The following is a 15,113-nucleotide window of genomic DNA, read 5'->3' on the forward strand; positions in this document are numbered from 1 at the left end:
AAATGAAATTATAATCTAAGATTTGAATCAAACAGACCTCAGCCTCATTTTTCTGTATTTAACTCTGACTAATCTTCATAGAACCATTGAATGTATCAAAGTATTATAAATTTGATAAAGAAATCAGCTTGAAAATATTTTGAAAAATAGAGAAAAAACAAACAAGAATACCAGTCTTCGGAATTAATTTTTTCATCTATACTAAATACCATAACAGGATTTGGGGGAGAGAGAACAGAACAAAAAATCATCATTTTAATCACTTTTTCCAAACTGAGAGGCTGTATACTGTATAGAGCCTAATTCTTTCAGTTATAAGAACACAATTTTATTATATAGGCCTTTTTTTTGTAAAATTATTTTTAAAAATTCAAGATGAAACTTGGAATTTCCATATGTATTTCTTATTTTTCTTAATTCTCACTTTCAAGATTTTTTTTTTGGAGGAGGAGGAGGAGTTGCTTATTTTTATCATAGATTAAGCATTGCAACATAATTAAACCAACTGTAGTTAGCAAAAACCAGCTTGAGTGTCTTGAAGTCATTTTCTATTTTCTGCATTAACCTAATCAGCCTTTTTTCTTCTTTAAAAATCACCTAAAGCAGGAGTCAGCACACTATAGACTGTAGGCCAATATCAGCCTGCCACCTGCTTTTATAAATAAAGTTTTATTGGAACATAGCAGTGCCTGTTTGAGTATTGCCTATGGCTGCTTTCAAGCTATTGCAGCACAGTTGAGTAGTTGCAACAGAAATTGCATGGCCCATAAAGTCTAAAATACTTATTACCTGGACCTTTTCATAAAAAGTTTGCTAACCCTTGACCTGATGATTAATGAAGTCTTTTTTTCTGTGATATTATGTATTGTCTTTGCAATAAAATATAGTAGTAACAAGAAAAACAAAGTAAAACTATTTTTGAACTATTTTAAAGAGACAGTGTAGTATGCTGGTCGAGCATACTCTCGTTAGAGGACGATGGCCTGAGTTAAAATCTCTGGCCATTTACTAGCTTTGGTACCTTGCACAAATCGCCTAAATTCTCTGTGTCTCTTTCCTTCACCCATAGAAAATAGAGATGAAAATGTTATCTGCATCAAGTTTTAGTGAGAATTAAATGAGACAGTGCATGTGAAGCTCTTATTGTAATACCTGACATCAGAACGATACTTAATCATTATAATAATTTTGATCACCACTCCCACGACCACCACCACCATTGTCACTGGTTCTACAAAATATATTGGCCTTTTAAGTGATAATCTAGAGATATGGAGAGGAAACCTAAGTACAGAATGAGAAATGATTATGTTTTAGCCAAAGGATTGGTAAACAGAGTCCACCAGGAAAACAAAAATTACAGCAATTATTTTAGCAAGAGAGAATGTGACATGGTTGGTTGTTTATGAAGTAATTGGCGAACTAAAAGGGATAAATGGGAACACCAAAGTAAAACAGATAGTAGTAACCACAGGAAACAGCTACCATCAGGGTAGGGACCTAGGGACCAAGTTGAAGTTAGTAGAACCTAGAAGTTTGAAGGAAGGGTACCATGTGTTTTAAATATGAGCTGTCAATGAGATTTACTTCCTAATACAGTTTAAAAAGGAAAGAGATGAAAGTTCTTTGAGGAAATGTACTTGAGCAAGACATGTTTATTTTCAAATAGGACATTATTAGGGAATTAGCTATGGCTAGAGAGAGAACACACATGAAACTGGCAATTTTTTGGCATTTTTATAGTTTAAAACTTCTAAGGTTGTCAAATGGCAGAACATCCTGGACACCTTCTGATTGGTAGTACCTGCCCAAGCACACAGAAAGAACCTTTTAGCAATATCTACTATGTGTGCAGCATGAAAGGGGTTTGGGGAAGGGCTGGATATACACAATCTTTTCCTTGAGTCATCGTTTTAGAGTGCTGATGAAATTGATCTCTTTAATCACTGGGTTTCATTTATTCAATAAATATGCAGTAAATACTTCTTTGTGCTAGGTACTATTCTAGGCATTGGGCATCTAGCAGTGAAGAGAACAAGAATCCCTACTCTTACAAAATGTATTGAAGAGGAAGAAGACAGATAAACATAATTAAAATATGTGGTGTGCTGGAGAGAGAGTAAAAAGTGAAGGTGATAGCAGATGTTTATTTATTAGTGTGTGACAGGGAGATTGATAGGATAACCCAGAGAGGCTTCAACTGAAGGTGATATTTGAATGAAGGCATGAAAGAAGATATGGAATTAAGCCATGCGGATATCTGGGATAATAGCATTTTAGGCAGAGGAATAGTAAATAAAATCTGAGGCCAGAACATGTTTATAACATTTGAGGAACAGCAGGGAGTTCAATATGGCTGCAACACTTAGTGGGAGGAGGATGTGAATGAGAACAATAGAAGATAACTTCAGAAATGTAATAGTCCTGAATCATTAGGGACTATGTAGAAGAATGAATAGAGTAGGGTTGAATGTGTAATTACCAGAAGCATTAAGGTAGTTCGTAATTTCATACCTATTTGTTAATTACGTAACCATATTTTAAAATCCAACTTTTAAGTCTCTGTTTACTTTAAATTTTTAGCGGTTGTTGGCTCATTCTTCTACCAATACAAAATGACCAGCTGAATGCTGATAGAATGCCATGTTTCCATAATGAGGGGATGATAAACCTTAACCAAATATCATGAATCTTGCAAGCAGAAATACATTCATGAACTGAATGATCTGTTTGTGTGAACTAACAAATCTGTACCGTGTTTATAGAATAGGATTGTTAATCACTAGATCTGTTTTCCTGTCTCTCCTTTGTTATTTTAAAATAAGAAATCTATATTTTAACACCCTGATTTGTTTTAAAATTCATCTAATTGTATTAATGTTTGTTTCTGAGATAATCATGACATGGACGTCATATGCAGCTGATTCAAAAAACATGTTTTTGATTTTTTTCCCCACTGCGCCAATTTATATTGAAGGTGCTTGTATGCAGTAACTGTGGCAAAAGGGCATTTGAGGCAAATAAACAGATTTAAGCAATGAAAAACACCTTTATTCTAAGGTACCAGACCCTTGTTGAGGACAGTGATTTCCAAGCAGAGTTTTGCTGTATATACTGTGCTGTATTTTATCCTTCTATTAACAGGCAAACAGCTCACAGGTTTTTTACTGGTTTATCACCTCCCACACCAGATAGCTTCTTTGACATGTAGTCAGAGAAACATATTTCATTAAAGTACAGTAGATCTTTAACCAAAGGAATTTGGATTAAGATTATTAACTATGCTATACAAAAACAATTAAGATCCTTGTTGACCTACAGTGACACACGGATAATTAATTTTCCTTGTTATCTAAGATATTGATAACAATTTTTTTTAATTTATGTATTTCATTTTCCATAAATGTTGTATGAATTTATTTAGACCTTATTGGATTTTGTGTGTATCTTAAACTCAGTTTACCTCATTCATGTAACATGTTAATGTAAGATACAATTATTAATTACCTGGTAGTTTGGTTTCAGTTATCTTTCTTTAGTTTCATTTTATGCTGAAAAATCATTTCAGTAAATAATTTAATGAGAAGAAATTTAAAAATATTATTTAGATAGCCTTGCAGATCGTTTCTGCTTGGTCTAACTATGAAGTAAAAAGATAATTTTTAGTGGCCATTGTGGGTGTTAATAGTCGTCCTCACTCCCAACCTCCCATCAGTCACCAGATAACACAAATTATATATTCAGATCTGTCTTGATTCGACTGTCCATGTCCATTTTTACCACCACAACCATTTGATTTAAGCCACTGATCACCTTTCTGCTGGATTATCACAGCAGCCTCCTAATTGTTCCTTCTGTCTTTTTCTTGTCAGTCAAGATTCATATGCATATATAAAAACCACTTTAGCTGTTTTAAACAGATTTAGTAAAGGTGATATACATTTTTAACATTTATTGTTGAATGAATAGAGGAGAAAGAGGACAGTACACAGTCATAAATGCAGATGTGCAATATACATTTTGCATGCGGCTATACCTATTGAAGCTTCAGACCATTTTTATGAAAATCTGTTACATTTTAAAAACTGATTTCATAATTTTAAGATCTCACATTAAAATGTAAAGCTATGAAGAAAATAATCTAAAAATGAATCAGTTTAAACATTGTTCAAAAAGCTGTCAGTTTGAATACTGGTATAAGAAAGTACTTTTAAAAATATGTACAATGCAGTTGTTTTACAGGAATTTACAATTTTCTGCAGTGTTTTTTGAGACAGTGTTAATATTATAGCCTCTGTTGTCATGGAAACAGGTCTCTGAAGGCAGCCTCAGAGGCTAATGATTTCATAGTGTTGCTATGGATAGAAACAACTGAGACTTGTTAGTCACATGGTCAAGATTTAAAAAAAAAAAAATTCTTTGGAGCTGATCTTATTGAGTGATACAAATAGAGCAGGGAAAGGACGATGGCATAATAGTCACTATTGTCTAATAAAATATGTATATAAAATTTTTCAAGTTTAAAATGTTTATGCTGAATTCTTCCTTTTATGTAATAACCCAAAATAAAATGGTTGCTGTATATTGCCTTCTCATTATTTATTTTAGAATCTTGAGTTTGACATTTTACAATTTAGAATCGTCTTATACAACTCCCCAGAACTGTACCATACTTTCAGTCCTGCACTCAAAATAGTCTCTTATTTCTTCATTATACTGTATTATTGGATCTATCACCTAACTGTTCCTCATCACTCAGCTTTCATTATTATTTAAGGCTGTATTTTTGTTTTAAATGAAAATTATTTTGTTGTTCTGTAATTCTTTGTTACTAAATTGGTTATCAGCTGTGGCTAGAAAGTTCTGTGTTGATATGTCAATTGTTTTTGAAGACTTTCTCAGCAGTATTTGTCTTTCCTAAGGAAGAGGTAGGGGCATATATTATTCTTTTTCAGTGCCCTATACAGAGTGAAGTAGATGAAGATCATGTAAGTTTTAGGATTTTTAAAAGATGGTATTTAGATCCTTATATCTAAAGGAGATAGATTTTAGAAGAGGCTCAGAGCCAAGATTACAATGAGGTTTAAATGTAATAGTAAAGGACTTACAGTTTTTCATAAATGGTTTTGGAGAGCAGCCTCCCAGTGGAGGAAATTTTTGCACTTGGCCTTAAAATTTGACATAAGCATATAGCTTTGCCTTACTTTTGTGTTAAAGTGTATTATTAATCAGCTAATATCTGACCTGATTAAAGAGGCATAAGGAAACTTTTAGAGGTGGTAGGTATGTCTTTTACCTTGATTGCGGTGAAGCTTTCATGGGTTTATGCATATGTCTAAACTTATCAGACTGTATGTATTAAATATGTGAAGTTTTTATATATCAGTTACACTTTAATAAAACTGTTTAAAAATGTAAAATAAAACTGAAGTTACAAAATAATGATAAACTTTAGACTTTCTTTTGTTTGATACTTTTGATGATTACAGTCATTTTGTAGTATATCACTCAATTTGGGTTTGTCTGATATTTAATGACTAGATTCAAGTTATGCATCTTTCACAAGAATATCGCAGAAATAATGTATTCTTATTATATCCTACCAGGTAGCATATGATTTTGATTTGTTGCATCTCTGGTGATGATAACTTTGATTCAGAATAGTATCTGCTAGATTTCTTCACTGTAATTAATGTTTTTAGGGGAGATACCGTGTGTATGTGTGTGTGTCCCATTCGAACTTTCATACACTGGAATGAAATGGAAGGTTCATTCAGCAGCAGTGGGGGTTTTTAACATCCATCGATGTTTCTTGAATGAGTTATTACTATGATGGTTGCCAAGTGATCATTTTATAATTCAGTAATTTCTTCTACATTTTTTAATTGGCATTCTACTATAAGGAAATGCTTTCTCTTCTCTCTATTCATTTATTCTTGTTAATTCTTAACATCGGCATGGACTCTTGGAATTTTGTTTTATTTGGTGGGTTTTATGCCATTGTTAATCATTCATTATTTTGAGTTTCACATTGTTCCCAATCTAGCCTATGAGAACCCTGAAAGCTGACTTCTATGTCCTTGCCTCATTATTCTTTGAGCACTTTCTTATTTTCTGGCATAGCAGGATGTTCTAGGTTCATACTGTACTTGCTAAGTTCTAGCACTGGAATCAGCCATTTCTCCAAAGACTCCTGTTTTTGTTTTTTTATTAGAGAATGGATACTTAGAAACCACAATATGAGTGCTAAGTATATGCATGCTGTTGGGGTGTACTGCTCCCAAGTCTTCTCTGTGGGTAGAGCTAGGGAATATATATACATAAATACATGCACACATTTATGTCTATAATATATAGATACAGAAAACCATGCATCTACACCGGCACTTCCAATTTTAGTCTAAAACAGTAGGCTTTGTGCTAATTTTCTTTTTGCATATTTGTAACTCCCTCCTCTGACATGAAGAACCTTGCTCTCATTCTTCTTTGTGTATTTATTTGATCAAAATTCCTTGTATATAAGCAATCTCCTATCACTGTTAGATGGACACTCACTCTGCTCAAGCTCCAATAGATTCCCCTTTTTCTCCACTAAGGCCCCTACTACTCTTTATGCCAGACTACTGCTACTACCAAATAGATACTCTCTTTGTCACACTTGGATTCTAACAAAACACATCAGGCTGCTGCCACTGCTCTGCCCACATGGACACCCTCATCCTGCTCAGGCTCCAGCACTTGTTCCAGGTGCTGCCACCCCTCCTCTTCCTGTGTACAGATGCTTTCCTTACTGTGCCTGGCTTCAACAGTTGTACTTTCCTGTTCAAGTCTTTGCCTACACTAAAGTCATAATTTTCTGTTATCTCCTAGAAACCTAAATTTTATACTTTTCTCAATGCTGTCAAACCATCTGTAATTAATTTTAAGTATGGTATAAGGTATGAGGATCGATTTCATTTTCCCTATGTATATCCAGTTGATCCACCTGCAGCTTTCTTTTAAAAATGCCTTTTTCTCACATTTTGTTAAAAATCAGGAGTCAGAACCTCTGAATTTTAAACATTTTTAAAAAGTCATGTAAGTATTCTACTGAAAATTGGTTTGCATTTAAGTTCATAATATGGAAATAAAAGTTTTTTGTCTATGAGAACAATATATAAATGGTGGCTGGAGTCCAAGTCAGACCCACAGAGGCTTTATTCATGCTGTCCCTTTTTTATTGTGGTAAAATATACGTAACATAAAATTTACTATCTTAATCATTTTTAAGTAAACAATCAATTCATTGCCATTAATTACATCCACAATGTTGTGCAACCAACACCACTGTCCATCTCTAGAACTTTTTCATCATTACAAATTGGGAACTGGTTTAGACTGGGAACATTAAAAAGGGAGAAAGAAAAGAAAGGGATGGAGGGAGGGAAAGAGGAAGGAAGGAAGAAATCAAGGAATCTAATGGCTTAAAGTCTCTTTCTACAGGAAATAAAAAATCCAGTAACAGAAGTCCAGCAATTCTTTTCCTAATTCCTCACAGCTTACCTTTTGTGAGCTCAGTTGTAAAACAAAGGGTTGAACTTGATCCCTAGATTCTTCAACTCTAATCATATGTCATTAAAATTTGTTAGTCTCTTTTAGAACAATTAATATGAAATGTATTTTCAGTTTATTTTTCTAGAAAATGAGATGGTCAGTGATCGTAACAGTTGTTTTTCTCTTAATGAGAACAGTAGAACTTCCTGTATTACAGTATCACTACTATTCATTGTTGACAATTAGAAAAGTCGAATTTGAAATAAAGAGGCAGGGGCAAAGCAGCTTTGTAATCCTGCCCACGAGGTTAACTTTTCAAACATTTCTTTTCATTTTTTTTACACAAGTTTCATCTTCCCTTTTTTACTTAATGTCATGTCATAGGCAGTGTCCCATGAGACATGCAGACTTTTCTTATAGATGATTTATAATTGTTGCCTAATATTTAATCTTATATAATTATCATTATTGACTAAATTCCAACACCTTTGGATATTTAGGATATTCCACATCTCCCCAAGTATAAACAATTCTCAAAAGGATATATTAAGAATATTAAAACATGTTTTTTAAATTATTCCCTTAGGGTAGATTTTCAGAATTTCTAAGTCAAAGAGTTTAGAAAATTTTAAGGCTATAGATAATTACTGACAAATTGCTTTTCGTAAAGTTCGTATGAATTTTTACATCCAAGAGCATTATTAATGTTTCCATACTTTTTAATGTTTCCATGCATTAAAAAGTATTTTTCTTTCATTTAAATAATTTTTTATTTTTTAGTTACAGTTAACATACAATCTTATATTAACTTCAGAAGTACACCATAGTGATTAGACATTTTTATAACTTAGGAAGTGATCACCCCTATAAATCTAGTACCCATCTGACACCATACATAATTATTACAATATTATTGACTATATTCCCTATGCTACATTTTACATCCCCATAACTGTTTTTATAACTGACAATTTGCATATCTTAATCCTTTCCCCTTTGTGACCCTTCCGCCCCATTCCCCTCCCATCTGGAAACCATCAAAATGTTCTCTGTATCTGTTTGTTCATTTGTTTCTTAGGTTCCACATATAAGTGAAATTATACGGTATTTGTCTTTCTCTGTCTTATTTCACTTAGCATAATACCCTAGAGGTCAATCCATGTTGTCGCAAATGGCAAGATTTCATTCTTTTAATGGCCGAATAATTTGCTATTATATATATACCACATCATCCTTATCCATTTGTCTATCAGTGGACACTTAGATTGCTTCTGTTTCTTGGCTATTGTAAATAGTGCTGCAGTGAACATAAGGATGCATGTGTCTTTTCGAATTAGTGTTTTAGATTTCTTCGGATAAATATCCAGAAGTGGAATTACTGGATTAATCCTTCCTTGTCTCTTGTTATAGCCTTTGTTTTAGTGTCTAATTTTGTCTGGTATAAATATTGTTACCCAGCTTTTTTATTTTCATTTCCATTTGCATGAAGTATCTTTTTCCATATCTTTCAGTCTATGTGTTTCAGTCTGAAATAGATGTCTCGTAGCACCATGTGTATGAGTTTTGTTCTCTATTCGACCACTCTATGTCTTTTGATTGGAGCATTTAATCCAGTTACATTTAAAGTAAATGTTGTTAGATATATAGTTATTGCCATCTTATTATTCATATTTTTTATCATTTTACCCCCTTCTTCATAAAGAAGTCCTTTTAACATTTCTTGTAATACTGGTTTGGTGGTGATGAACTCCATTAGCTTTTTCTTGTCTGGGAAGCTCTTTATCTGTCCTTCAATTCTAAATGATAGCCTTGCTGGGTAATCTTGGTTGTAGGTCTTTACTTTTCATCACTTTGAATATTTTGTGCCAATCCCCTCTGGCCTACAAAGTTTCTTTGAGAAATCAACTGACAGTTTTATGGGCGCTCCTTTGTAGATGACTGACTGCTTTTCTCTTGCTGCTTTTAAGATTCTTTCTTTGTATTTAAGCTTTGGCATTTTAATTATGATGTGTTTTGGTGCAGGCCTCTTTGAGTTTGTCTTTTTAGGGAATCTCTGCCCTTCCTGGGTTTGTATGTCTGTTACCTTCACCAGGTTAGAGAAATTTTCAGTCATTATTTCTTAAAATAAGTTTTCAATTCCTTGCTCTCCCTTCTCTCCTTCAGGTACCCCTATGATGCAAATGTTGGTACACTTGATGTTGTCCCAGAGGCCCCTTAAACTATCCTCATTTTTTAAAATTCTTTTTTCTTCTCACTGTTACAATTGGATGTTTTCTGCTACCTTATCTTCCAAATCACTGATTCAGTCATCTGCTTCACCTAATCTACTATTGATTCTCTCTAATGTATTCTTCATTGTATTATTCATTTCTGACTGGTTCTTTTTAATGTTTTCTGGTTTTGTTTTTATCTGTCCTATCTCTTTGTTAAACTTCTCACTGATTTCATCTACTCTTCCTCTAAGTTTATTGAACATCCTTATAGCCCGTGTTTTGAACTCTGCATCTGGTAGATTCCTCATCTCTTTTTCTGGAGTTTTGTTCTGTTCTTTCATTTGGGATATGTTTCTTTGTTTCCTCATTTTGGTTGCCTCCCTGTGTTTGTTTATATATATTAGGTAGATCTACTATGTCTCCAGGTGTTGGTAGAAGGGAGTTATGTAGTAGGTAACCTGTGAAGACCAATGGCACAGTCCCCTTGGTCACCTGAACTGAGTGCTCCAAGTATGTCCCTTGTATGGGTTGCATGTGCCCTCCTGTTGAAACTTAATTCCTGTTGGCACATCAGTGGGAGAGGCTGATCCTCAGGTTGACTGGCTGTGAGGAATGCCCATAATTACATTGGAGGTGCTCTGAGGTAGGGGCTGACCATATGGAACAGGATTTATTTTACCAGGATTTTCTGCCTGCTGAGTCCACCCTCTGGGCATGTCATTTGTGGAGGTTGTTGGGTGGTTCTCTGGTTGACTTGAAGCTGACCACCAGATGCCTTGGTTCCAGAGTCTCTTTGGGAGGGGCTCTGGCGCAGGCCAAGGTCAGCTGCTGCTTGTGCCCAGCTTGGGTCCACTTAGTCTGAGCTACAAAGTGATCTGCTAATGGTTGACACTAGTGCGGGACTTGGGGCCACTTAGCAAGAGGTACAGGGAACGCCAAGGTCAGATGCTGCTTGTTAGGGGTTTGTGAACCTTTGATAGGTTTTAGGAAAGTCTCCAGCACAAACCATTTGTATGGAAAAGCCAATAGAAGTGGATTGGGTGAACCTAAAAGTTGAGTGGGAGCAGAGTCTCAGGGAATCACCAGGCGGGATGAATGGTGTTAGCCAGGTTAATGGAGACTCAGGTATTGTGCCCACCTGAGCCTGCAGGCAGGGTGGGGAAAGGACTCAGTAAAAGAACAGTGGCCTCTATCAGCACTTCTGTCTAGGGGAACATCTCCCTTCAACCTTCCCCCTGAAGCCAAACAATTCAGTTTCTCCCCATATGTTCCTGGTACTTTCCGAGCTGCTGCCCCAGTGCTGAGCTCAAAACAAGTGAGTCTGTCAGCAAGTAAATTTGTGTGGGCCTTTTAAGAGGATGCCTGGGACTCCAGCAGCCCTCTGTCTCACTCAGGCACAGTCTCACTAGTTTTCACAGCCAGAAGTGACGAGGACTTCTCTTCCTGCACTGGAATCCTGGGCTGGGACCCCTCACTCCCAGAGGGACCTCCGAAGTCGAGATATCCCTCCAGTTTTTTAACTACCACTCTGTGGGTATAGGCCCTGCCCATTCCCCATCTCTGCCCCTCCTACCAGTCTCCAAGTGGCTCGCTCTGTATATCCTTAGTTATAGAACTTCTGTACAGCTAATATTCAGGCAGTTTTTAATGATGATTGTTCTTTAGTTTAGTTGTAGTTTTGATGTGGTCGTGGGAGTTGGTGAGTACAGTGTTTATTTTGCCATCTCGACTGGAAGTTTTTGCATTAAAATTTTTGGAGTTTGTTTGTTTACTGTGGTAAAAATATGTGTATGTGTATAACGATGTGCCATTTTTACGAGTTTTAACTGTAGAATTCTGTGGCATTAATTATATTCTCAGTGTTGTGCAGTCATCACCACTATATTTCCAAATTCATTTCATCACCTCAAACAAACTCTGTAACTAATGAACAATAATTCTCCATGCTTCTCTCTCCTAGCCCACAGTAACTTCTACTTTCTATCTCTAAGAATTAACTTATTCTAAAGATTTCATCTAAGTGGAGTCATACAACAATGTGTCCTTTGTGTCTGATTAATTTCACTTGGCGTGATGTTTTTGAGATTCATCCATGCTGTAGCATGTATCAGAATTGCATTCTTTTATATGGCTGAATAATATGTATTGTATGTATATACCACATTTTACTTTTCCATTCATCTTTGATGGTCACTTGACTTGTTTCCACCTTTCAACTCTTGTGAATAATGTATCACTTAACATTAGTGTAAAGTATCCAATACCCCGTCTTCAGTTCTTTTCAGTATATACATAGAATTAGAATTGCTGAGTTATATAGTAAATCTCTTGTTCCTTTTTTTGAGGGGCTACCAAACTGTTTTCCACAGAGGCTGCACCATTTTCCATTTCCACTAGCAGTTTTTCAGGGTTCCAGTTTTGCACATTCTCATCAATACTTCTTACTTTCTGTTTTTGTTTTCACTTTTTTATTATAGCCTCTGAGTAGGTGTGAAGTGATACATTATTGTCACTTTGATTTGCATTTCTCTAATGAATAATGCTGTTGATTATCTTTTCATATGCTTATAGGCCATTTGTATATCTTTGTTTGGAGAAATGTCTATTCAGTTTTTTTGCCCATTTTTTATTGTCTTTTGTTGTTTAGTTTGAGTTCTTTATATATTCTGGATATTAAAACCTCATCATATGTGCGATTTACAAATGTTTTCTCCCATTCTATAGGTTGTCTTTTTACTTTCTTGATGCCTTTTGGTGTTCAAGAGGTTTTAATTCTGATGAAATCCAATTTTTTATATGTATGTATGTATGTTTGTCACTTAAGGTTTAATGATCATATTTAAGAATTCATTTGTCAAAGCCAAGGTCAGAAAGATTTACCCCTATGTTTTCTTCACAGAGTTTTATGGTTTTAGTGCTTATATTTAGATCATTGATTAATTTCCAGTTATTTTTTGTATATGATGTGAGATAGTGATTTACCTCATTCTTTTGCATGTGGAAATCCAGTTGTCCCAGCACCATTGTTGAAGAAACTTAATTCATTTTTGATAAATTTTGATTGACCGATATGATAGATGAAAAAGATCAACATTGTAATTTTATTTTGTACGTTTTTATCAGTGAGGAAAGCATAATTTCAAGTTTAGCAATTTTTTTTTCTGTTTTAAGTTTCTTTTAACGCATAGTTCTCTTATCGATTTAATGTTTGGGTTTTTTTTTTTTAATACATGTAGGAGATGTCCTTGGTATAGAAAATATTTCTGCATTAATCCAGTTTATAGAGATTGAGACTTACTACAAAACTCGTTTTCTATGTTCCAGTTACATCTTTTTAAAAATAATTGAATTAAGTCAGAGTAATTGAGTTTAAATATCAAATTTAAATTATGTCACTATAGTTCCTATTCATTTTTTCCATAGTATATCTGACACATAATAGATATTGAATGAATGTTAGTTCAGTTAATATAGGCAGGTTTAAGACAGGTTATTACAGTTCTTGATAGTAGAGATTAATAGCAAAGATTATTTTAAATGATACAGATTGAATTTCGAAGTCTTTTGAGTCTTTTTGTCTGTGGATTTGTAAGCCCCAATTTACTACCAGTGGGCTAATAAAGTTTCTTTTGATCCTTCGAATATGAGGAGGAAAGTAGTCAAATATATTTTGGATACTAGAAAAATATTTTGTAGTCTGTGTCTGAAGTGAGTGTCTTGTCTCTTAGGAGTATTGTCTTTTTTTTTTTCTTTTTTCATTTAAACAACTAAAATGAGAGTAGTCACTCATTTTAACTACAGAGTAGTTAAAATTATTGGTGATATAATTACATCTGAAGTAATTTCTGGAGATCATTTTTTCACTTAAATTGAAGTAATATATTAATAGTTTACCTATTTCCCAATTATTTCTGGAAACTAGTTTATGACAAAACTTTCTGTTATATGTGTTTCCTTTTTATTTTGGTATTTTTCCTGATTTTTTGTCATTGATGATTTTTAGCCAACAGAAGCTGTACCTCTCTCTTCTCCCACTGTCCCTGTGATCCCTGTCCTGCCAGTCCCTGCTGAGAATACTGTCATCCTACCCACCATACCACAGGTTTTTATTAGTTTCTTTTTTCTTTGTAAAAATTTAATTTGCTTTTAATGTTTTATTTGTATTTTTTCAAAGTGTTTTAATTATTTCTTTGTTAGGTTTGCTAATTCACTTTGGTCTTCAATTGGTATTTTTAGAGAATTAAATATTTGGGATTTAATATAAAGTAGGTTCAATATTTGCCATATTATTAGGTTGTCTGAAATAGGACACATTCTAAACTTCATAATATTGAAACTCTTTAGATTTTTATCATTCCTTTTGTACTTGTAAATCTGTTTGAAACAGTTTTAAAATATTTTTGCTTTTGGAGATTTTGTTTATCTTTTAAAGATAATAAAAATTATTGTTCACCTGATCTGGTATTAGATGTGTCATTTATGTAACATTTGGTTTCCCAGTATATATTTATCTTCTTTGGAAATAGACATCTTTCTGTCATTTGTTTAGATAACATACTTCACATTTATAGTTAAAAATAAAGCTGATATATATGTAATATATAGGAATTCTTTGTGCTATCTTTGCAACTTTTCTGTAAATCTAAAAGTACTCTAAAATAAAAAGTTTATTTTAAAAAGTTAACACGTAACAATTAAAAAATAAAATGAAATAATAACCAAACGTCAGAGATTCTGAACTTTTTTGTTTTTAGAGCGTTAGTAGTTCCAAGTAATGGCTTATTAAGACACAAACTGCCTTACCAACAGAGTCATCCAAAGTCGAAATAGTGGTAGCATTATTGAGTATAATAATAATGGTCTTTGGTGTGAAAAAGCTCAGTCTCATTTAAAATGAAATTAAATACATTGTTAGGCATTTTTGGTCTGCACCATAAAATCTAGGTAAAAACAATATATTTCCTGTGTAAATGCAGTTTCAAAATAAGTCCCTTTGAGGGAAAAAAAATGAGATATCAACTGTGGTTACTCACATCTCAGTGCCTTTCTCCTCTCCTAAAAAATGAAAATCATTGGGAACATCATACAAAATAGGATTCTAGGGGAAATTACAGGTACTACACTAACACTTTTTTTAAGTAAGCTGTCTAAGGGTTATTGTAATACTGTAATAATGTAACATCTTTCCAAGTATCTAGGATTTAGAAATACAGTATTTTTTTAAGTAAGAGATTTGAAAGTTTATTTTACTCTTGTCACTTCAGTTAATCTCTTGATGTTAAAATAGTATTCTAGAATCTTTTGAAATTTTGTAGTAGTTTCTCTTCTTATATTCAGTAGGGAAACTATCCTTTCCTATTCAGAATG

At 33.8% G+C, this 15,113-nt stretch overlaps 1 protein-coding gene across 12 annotated transcripts in view; it reads left to right on the plus strand.

Annotated features, from left to right (window-relative positions):
• The window catches only part of DLG1 (discs large MAGUK scaffold protein 1), a 229,160-nt gene that overhangs the window by 107,085 nt on the left and 106,962 nt on the right, over positions 1–15,113 (plus strand). For 6 of the 12 annotated variants that reach the window (XM_039850648.1, XM_039850651.1, XM_039850649.1 and 3 more), the window contains one exon: positions 13,750–13,848. The exons of the other annotated variants lie outside the window; for them this stretch is intronic. In XM_039850648.1, the coding sequence (XP_039706582.1) occupies positions 13,750–13,848 (99 nt within the window). The remainder of the gene's footprint in view (positions 1–13,749; positions 13,849–15,113) is intronic. 12 annotated transcript variants of the gene reach the window in all.

The sequence above is a fragment of the Pteropus medius genome, unplaced genomic scaffold (genome assembly GCF_902729225.1).
Source record: "Pteropus medius unplaced genomic scaffold, Ma_sr-lr_union100, whole genome shotgun sequence".
Classification (NCBI taxonomy): Eukaryota; Metazoa; Chordata; class Mammalia; order Chiroptera; family Pteropodidae; genus Pteropus; species Pteropus medius.